General features: G+C 53.8%; 1 protein-coding gene across 1 annotated transcript in view; it reads right to left on the reverse strand.

The window, feature by feature from the left end:
• LOC107124085 (homeobox protein meis3-B-like) overlaps positions 1-11,330 on the reverse strand; it is an 82,256-nt gene that overhangs the window by 66,644 nt on the left and 4,282 nt on the right. Inside the window, exon 2 of the mRNA XM_015427474.1 lies at positions 9,402-9,604. Coding sequence (XP_015282960.1) covers positions 9,402-9,604 — 203 coding nt within the window. The remainder of the gene's footprint in view (positions 1-9,401; positions 9,605-11,330) is intronic.

Genomic DNA, 11,330 nt, shown 5'->3' on the forward strand with positions numbered 1-11,330 from the left:
TAAGATCCTCGGAAACGCAAGATCCCGGTGCTGTCTTGGGCTGCGGACAGACCGGCAGGTCAGCGTGGTTCGGGCGTGTCCCTAATTGCTCTGCCGCATTTTGTGATGGGGATTTTCGGTCAGACTCCCGCCCTGATCTGGCCGCACCACGTGCTTCTTCCGTGGTCGACTGTTCAGATTAGTGCTGCGTGTCGACCACTGAGCACGTGGTCTGGTCCTTATTTATTTATTTATTTATTTATTTGATTTGTATCCCAGCCTCCCAGAGGCTCAGGGCAGCTCACATGTTTTTTTTTTTTAAAAAAACCCACATCTTGGACCTTTTTTTGGAAAACATTTCTTGGGTGCCCATGCGAATATGCTCTACCATTTAAAAAAAAAAACAGAACGGCGAAACCGGAACTAAAGGTTCACACTTCCAAACCAGTTTGAGCATGCACCGGGGGAGTTCAGAATCCGGAAACGCGGAACGCATTCGCGAGGATCCATTCACACCAGAATTCAACTACTGTCTATTTACTCTCCATCTCCAACTTGCCTTACAACGGGGTGTCTATTTACTACAGCCCTTTCTGCCCTCTCCTTTTAATCCATGTCCACCGCGGTGTTCTCCAAGCGATTCGGCACTAAAAATTGAATTCAACCTTCTTTTCAATCCAGGTTCCACCCCCCACCCCCCATTCTGCACTAAAATTGAGTCCAACCTTTGGTGTAGTGGTTAAGTGCGCAGACTCTAATCTGGGAGAACCAGGTTTGATTCCCCACTCCTCCACTTGCACCTGCTGGATGACCTTGAGCAAGCTGTAGTTCTGATAAGAGCTGTCCTTGAAAAAGAGCAGTTTCTCTCAGAGCTCTCTCAGCCTCACCTACCTCACAGGGTGTCTGCTGTGGGGAGGGGAAGGGAAAGGAGTTTGTAAGCTGCTCTGAGACACCTTTGGGTAGTGAAGGGCGGGGTATAAATCCAATCTCTTCTTCTTCTTTTTATTCTGGGTTTTCCCCCATTCTGCATCACATTCCCTCCCTTCAGTGGTCAGCCCAGTTTCCACCTGCTGTTGCCCTGGGGTTATTTGGATGCTGTTTTGCTGTGGGCTTAAATTGCCTCGACTCGGACACTGAGAAAATCCGGAGTGGCAGGCAGATGTGGAAAGGGCCTCTGTCTCCAACTTGTCTTACAACGGGGGTGAGTACGACCGGGAAACGGCTGCCAGATGTGGCTATGTGAACCAGCTCATCTAATCGATTAGGGAAAAGCAACTGCATCAGGCCAAACTGCCCATCTGACCACAGCCTTGCTTACAGGCAGTGTTCCTTCTAGGATGAGTCAGTGTGAGCTAGCTCACAGTTTTTTAGCCTACGTCTCACACATCTTTGTCTTAGCTCAGGAAGGATGACTGCACAGCAAACTAATTTGTGAAGTAGCCCAATCGCTCGCTCACAACTTTAATGCCAAGAGCTCACAAAGTAGAATTTTTGCTCACAAGACTCCACGGCTTAGAGGGAGCATTGGTTACAGGCTGCTCAGAGATAGTATCTCCCTCCACCCCACCCCACCCACATTCATCTTTCCCCATACATACCACCTTCATTTCTCTCTCTCTCTCTCTCTCTCTCTCTCTCTCTCTCTCTCTCTCTCTCTCTCTCTTTTCCTTCCTTTCCTGCATCCAAGGGCTCAGAGCCCATTTCGACACACTCTTATTTTATTGTATTTCCGGAGGAGCAACTAGGCCAAGCGTTGCAGGATCCGAACCCGGGAGGCACCCAGAGGTTCCCTCCTGGCGAGGTGGGCACCACCCTCAGAGAGAGGCGGGCTGACTGCCCCCAAACACAAATGGCCACATCAGGCGGTGAGAATGTTGGGGGCAGCAATGCGACTTGAAACTAGTTTGCACCGGGAGAATCTGGACTGCATGTCACCATATTACACGAGGTGGGCACCACATCGATTATGCAATCGATCTGTCTTTTTTTTTTTTAATGAAAAAGAACCTGGGTTAGATTGCAAAATGCTTTGGGCCACTCATGCAATGCGGGGCATGTTCTATGCGCACTTGACTGATGCCAGTGCGGTGCAGTAGTCGAGAGGCCGGGACGATAATCCGGGGAGAGACCTGGGTTCGAATCCTCACACTGCCACAAGGTGCCACGGGGCAAGCCTGGGCCAGACGCCATCCGTCTGTCATACCTACACCCCAGGGTTGTCGTGCAAATCAAATGACAAGAGTGGACCATGCGCAGCTGCACTCTTGGAAGAAGGACAGGGGGGAAAGCATTCAAGAGAAATGGATGCGACGAAGGGAAAAACGGTGGCGTGGACTGAAGTATTTATACCCCACTTCTAATCGCGGTTCAAGGCTGCCACGTTGTGAAGTATGCACAAATGAACGCCCACATGCAGCGGCAGTCTATCTTGTCATGTTAGTTGCCTGAGAACAAGCAACAGGCCAGTTTCTGAATTCATAAGACCGTAAGAGGAGCCATGTTGGATCAAGCCAATGGCCCATCCAGTCCAACACTCTGTGTCACACGGTGGCCAAAACTTAGGTGCCATCAGGTCCGTGAAGTGCCGTCATATTGATTCTGACTTTTGGTGACCCAATGAGTTAATGACCTCCAAAACGTCCTGCCGGGCTTCCTTTACACCCCGCCATTTCCCCCCAGTAAGGCACCCAAAGCCAATCACATCATTCTCCTCCCTCCATTTTGTCCTCACAGCAGCCCTGTGAGGTAGGTTAGGCTGAGACTGTGTGTGCGTGACTGGCCCTAGGTCACCCAGCAAGCTTCCATGGATATGAACCCGGCTGTCCCAGAGTCTTAGTCTAACACCCTAACCACCACACCGCACAGCCAACCAACAGAACAGCCCCCCCTCGAGCTATGCCAGCAGCCCTTACACACCAACGCCTCTCGGCTCCCGGTCTCTCAAGAACTCTAAGGAAAGCAGTGGCCTCAAATCTACTGTGCCCTCGGCTCTCCCCTGGTGAACTGAGTTCGAATCAGCACCCCAAAAGCTACCCTGTGAGCAAAAGGGGTTTTGCATCCGAAGCCACCATCTCAAAATGGCTCTAAAAATGGGAGTAGACAAGTCCACAGAGAAGGAAACGTCTGTTTCACAGCAATGGGCTGAGGCTGCTCAACAGAACCCCTGCCTCAGTTACCTGCCTTGGTAGCAGCTACACTGTGGAGTACGCACAAATGAGCCTCCACGTGCAGCAGCAGTCTATCTTGTCATGTCAGCTGCCTGAAAACAAGCAACAGGCCAGTTTCTGAATTCATAAGAACGTAAGAGGAGCCATGTTGGATCAGGCCAATGGTCCATCCTGTCGGACACTCTGTGTCACATGGTGGCCAAAACTTAGGTGCCATCAGGAGGTCCACCAGTGGGGCCAGAACTCCAGAAGCCCTCCCACTCTTGCCCCTCCCCAAGCACCAAGAGCATCACTGCCCCAGACATAAGAACAGAAGAGAAGCCATGTTGGATCAGGCCAATGGTCCATCCTGTCGGACACTCTGTGTCACACGGTGGACAAAACCCAGGTGCCATCAGGAGGTCCACCAGCAAGGCCAGAATTCCAGAAGCCCTCCCACTGTTGCCCCCCAAGCCCCAAGAACACAGAGCATCACTTGCCCCAGACATAAAGAACATAAGAGAAGCCATGTTGGATCAGGCCAGTGGGCCATCCAGTCCAACACTCTGTGTCACACAGTGGCCAAAACCACAGAGGGGCCAGAACTCCAGTAGCCCTCCCACTGTGGCCCCCCAAGCACCAAGAAGACAGAGTATCACTGCCCCAGACAGACTGTTCCATCTAGAACTTCTGGCCAGCAGCCAGTGATGGACCTCCGCTCCAGATGTTTCTCCACTCCCTTCTTGAAGCTGTCTGTGCTTGTCGCCACCGCCACTTCTTGCGGCGGCGAATTTCACATGTTCATTACTCTTTGGGGTGAAGGAGGACTTCCTTTGCTCTGTTCTAAGCCTACAGCTCCTCTATTCCGTTGGCTGCCTGCGAGTTCTCGTATTCTGAGAAGCAGAGAAAAGTATTTATTTATCTCCCTTCTCTATGGCGATGCGTAATCGTGTAAACCTCGATCATGTCAACCCCGCAGCCATCGTTTCTCCAAGCTGAAGAGCCCTGACCTCTTTTACCTTTCTCCATAGGGAAAGTGTCCCATCCATTTAATCGTTTTATCTGCCCTTTTCTGCACCTTTCCCAAGGCTATAATCTCTTTTCTTGAGGTGCGGCGACCAGAACTGTGCACAGCACTCCAAATGAGGCCGCGCCATCGATGTATACGGGGGGATAGTGATACTTTCAGGATTCCCAGAGGCATCAGGCCTGACCTCCATCGGAAGGTGGATGCCGGGCAAGGTGAGAGGATTTGGTTTGCTCCCTCCAGGTTCACGTTCTTGGGCTGAGCCAGGGAGGCTGGCTGCACACTGGGAGAATCGTTTGAGCATCGCTGTAGAAGAGTAAATTGATGCAGGCGTTTGGTGTCGTGGTGAAGTGCGCGGACTCTAATCTGGGAGAACCGGGTTTGATTCCCCACTCCTCCACTTGCACCTGCTGGATGACCTTGGGCAAGCCATGGTTCTGAAAGAGCTGTTCTCTCAGCCCCGCCTACCTCAGGGTGTCTGTTGTGGGGAGGGGAAGGGAAAGGAGTTTGTAAGCCGCTCTTAGACTCCTTTGGGTAGTGAAGGGTGAGGTATAAATCCAATCTCTTCTTCTTCTTCTTCTTTCTCGGGGGGGGGGGGATGCTCTGCCTCAGCTGAAAGGAGCCCCGGGTGTGCCACGTTCGAAACCATCCACGGAGCCATGCAAGTGGACGACGAAGACGTCCACAAACCCACGCTCATCACCTCCGCACATGAGTGCTTTGTGGTGCAGCGACGACCCACCTCCACCTGCCTACATGGAAACCTCCATTTTTGGCCACTGTGTGACAGAGTGTTGGACTGGATGGGCCATTGGCCTGATCCAACATTGGCTTCTGTTCTGTTCTTATGTAATGTCAGTAGCTCACTAAGTAGAATTTTTGCTCACAAGATTCCACAGTTTAGGGGGAGCATTGCTCGAGCGACGGACATTAGAGACCCACCAGGGCAAGCAGTCTTCACCAGAGCTAAATCGATACCGGTCAAATGGTGTCTTGGGCAACCAACTGTGCCCCTCCACTTTCGGGGAGAATTTTCGGGGCAATCCTAAAAAAAAAAGGCTTTCCTGGGAGGAAGCCTCCTTGACTTCAGCCGAGTAGGTTTCTGAGGAGACCTTCTGAGGATCACTCCCTAAACCATTGCCCCACTCAGGGCTTTTTTTGTAGAAAAAGTCCAGCAGGAACTTATTAGCATAATAGGCCACACCCAGCAGCAGAAACTCATTAGCATATTAGGCCACACCCCCTGACTGCACCACTCATTGGCCTATTAGGCCGCATTCCCATGTTACCAGAAGTGTGGTCATCCAGCCACACCCACCTTTTGCTTCTTATTCTGTTTACCTTGTCTGTTGTCCAAACCCAGGGCTTTTTTTGTAGCAGGAACTCCTTTGCATGTTAGGCCACACACCCCTAATGTAGCCAATCCTAATGAGTTCCTGCTGTTGGGTGTGGCCTATTATGCTAATGAGTTTCTGCTGGGTGTGGCCAACTTGGGAGCCAGCCGGAGCTCCGTTCCTGTGCGTTCCTGCCCAAAGATAGCCCTGCCCCACCTGATCAGGCCCGAAGGCCCGTTAGCCCGGCATTCCACCGCCAACTAGAACTAAAACGAAGGCCTTCTGCCAATGCTCCCTCAGCTGTGGAGTCTTGTGAGCAAAAATTCTACTTTGTGAGCTCCTGGCATTAAAAGCTGTGAGCGAGCCATTTGGCTGCTAACATCAATTAGTTTGCTCCGGAGCCCTCCTTCCTCAGCGAAGGCAAGAGTGTGTGAGCCGGAGGCTTAAAAAAACTGTGAGCTAGCTCACACTAACTCAGCTTAGAAGGAACACTGCCTCCTACGGCTTAGGCCGAGCAGCGGATATTCAGATAGACTACCCTCAAACATGGAGGCTTCCTTTGTTCACCGTCAGACCAGGAAGCTGATGATCCAAATCTTTCCCACCCGACGGCTTCTTCCCCAAACCCTTCCCAAAGCTATATCTCCTGGGCAACCACGTTCCACCAGCCTGCCGGCTTGCCGTTACTCCCATTTTACAGATGGGAAACTGAGACCCACTTGCCTCCCTCCCCGGCCCATTTCTGTGGACCCGCAACCAACGCTCCCTCTAAGCTGTGGAGTCCTGTGAGCGAAAATCCTACTTGGTGAGCTGCTGGCATTCAAGTTGTGAGCGAGCGATTGTGGGCTGCTGCATCAATTAGTTTGCTCCGGAGCCGTCCTTCCTGAGCTAAGACAGAAATGTGTGCGCCGGAGGCTAAAAAACTCTGAGCTGGCTCACACTAACTCGGCTTAGAGGGAACACTGCCCGGAACCCTGCTTCGGATTTACGCACACACACCCTTTCAAAGAGCTGCAGCTCGATCACGATAAAGAATAGTCAAAAAATAAGCTGGGGGGGGGGGAATCCAATCCTTTAGCGATGGTCTTTGAAAGGACGGGCCGGTCCCATCGGTTTTTTAATCCCCCTTTTCAGACTGGGCCATTTGTTGCCCTTCAAACTTGGGGTCTCTTTTTGTGTTCACAACAGAGGAGGGTTTCCCCCCCCCCCTTAACTCCTCTGGATTCCTCTCTACATTAGAAAAGATCGGGGTGGGGGGTGAGGGGTGAGGGGAGAGACTGGACCAGTGTTCCCTCTAAGCTGAGTTAGTGTGAGCAGGCTCACACTTTTTTCGCCTCCGGCTCACACGTTTTTGTCTTCGCTCGGGAAGGAGGGCTCCAGAGCAAACTGATTTTCTGCAGGAGCCCAATCGCTCGCTCACAACTTTCATGCCAGCAGCTCACCAAGTAGAATTTTTGCTCACAAGACTACACAGCTTAGAAGGACCACTGGTCCTAAGAATTCAGAGAGGGGGCCCAGAGGAAAATCTAGAGTTCTCCTGCATGGCCGGCCAATGCTCCCTCTAAGCTGTGGAGCCTTGTGAGCAAAAAATCCTATTTTGTGAACCACTGGCATTGAGGTTGTGAACCAGCGATTTGGCTACTGCATAAATTCGTTTGCTCCGGAGCCATCCTTCCTGAGCTAAGACCAAAATGTGTGAGGCTTAAAAAAAACCCTGTGAGCTAGCTCACACTAGCTCAGCTTAGAAGGAACACTGCTCCGGAGCCATCCTTCCTGAGCTGAGACCAAAATGTGTGAGCTGGAGGCTAAAAAACCCTGTGAGCTAGCTCACACTAGCTCAGCTTAGAGGGAGCACTGAGCGAGCACCCTAGGACTAGATCCATCTGGAAAGGAGGACATACAGAAGCAGCAAGGACGGGGTGAAGGGAGGGATCCGTCCGCCAGCAACTGAGAGATCCATTCGCTCACAGAAGTCCCACGCAGAGTTCCCTCTAAGCTGAGTCAGTGTGAGCCAGTTCACCCTTTTTTAGCCTCCGGCTCACAGATCTTTGCCTCCGCTCAGGAAGGAGGGCTCCAGAGCAAGCTCATTTACGCAGGAGCCGAGTCGCTGGCTCACGACTGTAATGCCAGGAGCTCACCAAGTAGGAGTTTTGCTCACAAGACCCCGCAGCTTAGAGGGAGCACTGGACGCAATGAAGACAAGAAACCCACTGGAACCGAGCGGCAGCCGCAGGCAGACGGAGAGATCCGCCAAGAGAAACCACAAGACCGACCCTCGGCCCCCGCCCAAGCCAAAGGATCCAGCGGGGGGATCCACCCAGATCCCAGGCGGCTTCCCAGGAAGGGATCCACCAGGGACCGAGCGCGACGGACCCACGGACCAGAACGCCAGTTGTTGGCTGAGGACTACCAAGGAAGTCCCGAGGCGCGCAGTGGGGTTTACTTCCGAGTAAACCGTCCTAGGATCGGGCCGTGCCAGGAGTCCTACGGGGACCTTTGCTAAGAGCCGCCGGAGTTAGGCGTGGAGGGCTGGCCCCTGACCGCTGTGCTGCGCGTCTACTCGGGAGTAAGGCCCGGTCGACCGCGGCTGAGATTTGCTTTTTAGGTCAGCTTCCCTCGCTCGCAGCCTTAGACCGCTGCCGACCCTGGCCAGCGGGGTTCCTCGGGAGTAAGACCCAGACCCAGACACACACACCCCACCTCACAACCCCTCTAAACTGAGTTAGCGTGAGTTAGCTCACAGGTTTTTAGCCTCCGGCTCACACATTTTCGTCTTCGCTCAGAACAGCTGGCTGCAGAGCAAACTGATTTATGCAGCGGCCAAATCGCTCGCTCACAACATTAATGCCAGTGGCTCACAAAGTAGAATTTTTGCTCACAAGACCCCACAGCTTAGAGGGAGCACTGGCCCCAGGCGTTAAAGCTGGAAGCGTTCAGGAGGCCGGGTCTGGAGCCTAGGGTTCCCTCTAAGCTGAGTCAGTGTGCGCCAGCTCAGAGTTTTTTAGCCTCCGGCTCACACAGTTTTGTCTCAGCTCAGGGAGGGAGGGCTCCAGAGGAAACCGATTTCTTGCAGCAGCCAAATCGCTCGCTCCCCACTTTGACGCCAGGAGCTCAGCAAGTCGAATTTTTGTTGCTCACAAGAGTCGACTGCAGCCCTGTGCGTTTACTTCCTTGGGAGTAAGAGCAAGGCCGGGGGGAACTTGACGGCCAGGCCTAGGATCGGGGCGCCGGTGGGAAATCCGTTCGGGAGACTCAGCAAGATTTGGGGGGGCGGGGGGGGGGGGGGGGGAAGGAGAGGTGGAAACGGTCCCAGCCCAGTGTTCCCTCTAAGCTGAGTGAGTGTGAGCCAGCTCGCGGTTTTTTTAGCCTCCAGCTCACCCATTTTTGCCTCGGTCCGGGAAGGGAGGGCTCCAGAACTAACTAATCGACGCAGCCGCCAAACCTGCTCGCTCACAACTCGAATTGCCAGCGGCTCACAAAGTAGGATCTTCGCTCACAAGACTCCGCAGCTTAGAGGGAGCGTTGGTCACGGTGTGTCCCTCCAAGCTGAGTTCGTGTGAGCCAGCTGGCAGTTTTTTTAGCCTCCGGCTCACCCATTTCTGTCTCCGCTCAGGAAGGAGGGCTCCAGAGGCAGCTAAGCGACGCAGCCGCCAAACCCGCTCGCTCACAACTTGAATTGCCAGCGGCTCACAAAGCAGGATCTTCGCTCACAAGACTCCGCAGCTTAGAGGGAGCACCGGAACCAACTGCGAAGAACCGGGCCGCCTCCAAACAAACAAACAAACAAAAATCCCCGCGGGTTCCTACACGCTGGTCGCCCCTGGGGGGGGACGCGAGCTGGCCACGATCCAGTTCTGCCCATCCCGCCTCGCATGGGGGGGGGAACCCGCGAAACGGAGCGCGTCGCCGACTCACCCATAGATCTCGTCCTTCTCTCTCTTCAAGGCGTCGTTGGTGCCCAAGCTGGGGGGCAGGCCGGCCCGGTGGTTGACTCCCGCGGACCCATAAGGGGAGCCCTGGTTCAGCGCGTGGTGCTGCAGCGCCCGGCCCGCGTGGGGGTCCCCAAACCCCGGCAGAGAGACCCCGTCCATGCCGGCGTAGTGTACCAAGTCATCGTACTGGAAGGAGAAGGGATTTGGGGGGGGGGGGTTGTTTGGGGAAGGGAGAGAGAGAGAGAGAGAAAGTTTGAGATCTCGCCCCGCCGCCCCAGAAGGGCCATGACACCCCCCCCAAATAAAAATATTATCCAAGAGCCCCAAATATTCTCTAACCACGCAGCGTTCCCTCTAAGCCGAGTTAGCGTGAGCCGGCTCACAGTTCCTTAGCCTCCGGCTCACCCATTTTTGTCTCGGCTCGGGAAGGAGGGCTCCCGAGCGAACTGATCGATGCAGCGGGGCCGAAGGGCTCGCTCTCCGCCAGAATTTCTGCTCGCCGGGCCCCACGGCTTAGAGGGAGCCTTGCAAACCAGCCACGCAGAGCGGATCTTTCCCGGGGTTTTCCTCGGATTATAAACTTTGGCCTGTGATATTTGGCGTGGAGGTGGGGGTGGTACCGAGGTCTAAAGGCAGGCCTGAACTCCGCCAAGAGAGCTCCCCGTCAATCTTCCCTCTAAGCCGTGGAGTCTTGTGAGTAAAAATTCTACTTGGTGAGCCCCTGGCATTAAAAGTTGTGAGCGAGGCATTTGGCCGCTGCATCAATTAGGTTGCTGAGCGGAGATCAAAATCGGTGAGCTGGAGAGGGTAAAAGACTGTGAGCTGGCTCACGCGAACTCAGCTTAGAGGGAACACTGCAGTCCCCGTCAATGTTGCCTCTGAGCCGTGGAGTCCTGTGAGCAAAAATTCTACTTTGTGAGCTGCTGGCATTAAAGTGGTGAGCGAGCCATTTGGCTGCCACATAAATTAGTTTGCTCTGGAGCCGTCCCTTCCTGAGCGAAGACAAATATGTGTGAGCCGGAGGCTAAAAAACTGTGAGCTAGCTCTCACTCACTCATCTTAGAGGGAACACTGCGTCCCCGTTGACCTTTTCCATTGAACTCCGGGCCTTCCCCAGCGCCCAGCTCGGGTGAACGTTGGCTAGAGACGTCTGTCCTGATAAATTCGTGGGCCCCCCAAAAAAGAGACCCCGAACAGCCTTCACGCGTCAATTCTAAGCACAGCCTCCCCTTTGGGGGTCCCGGAGGACACCGATTTCAAAATCCCCCCCCCTCAAAAGGGCCGCCCTCCCTCCGAAGTTCCCCAATCGAGTTCCCCATCTTTTTGCGAAGCGGGCCCTTCGCCACTCAAGTCAATTTCACGCCCTCGTTGGTCAATTTCAGGCAGCCGGCCTGGTTAATTTCAAGCACCGCGTCTTAACACGCCCGTGGCGGATAAATCGTATCCTGTTGTGGGCAAAACAACAACCACCTTCATAGGAAACCGGCCCACAAAAAACGAACGCCCGTCGCCCCCGGGGGAAAGTTGCTCGCCGTTTCGCAAAACCAACCTCCCAGCTGTTGGTTCCGTTTGCAGTTTCATACCCACTGCAATTTAAAAAAATATATAAGTCTCCCCCCCCACACACACACACACCCTCCCCACAATGAAATAAAACAATCCGGTTTTCTTTTGGCTCCCAGATCGCTTGAGGGGTTTGTTTGTTTCGTCAAGCAGACGACGAGGACTCCACAAGCTCCGTTCCCTTTCTGGGCAAACGGAAAGAAAGAAAACCTGTCTCAGGGACAGACAGCCGAAGCCCCTGAACTTTGGAGAGACGGGGTAATGAAACAGACACACCCCGGAGGATCTACGCGCGGCCTGGATTTTCCAAGCAGGGATTTCCGCGCTGCAAACCTGCTCGATTTCCTCC

This window comes from Gekko japonicus, unplaced genomic scaffold (assembly GCF_001447785.1).
Source record: "Gekko japonicus isolate JY-2015 unplaced genomic scaffold, Gekko_japonicus_V1.1 scaffold3440, whole genome shotgun sequence".
Lineage (NCBI taxonomy): Eukaryota > Metazoa > Chordata > Lepidosauria > Squamata > Gekkonidae > Gekko > Gekko japonicus.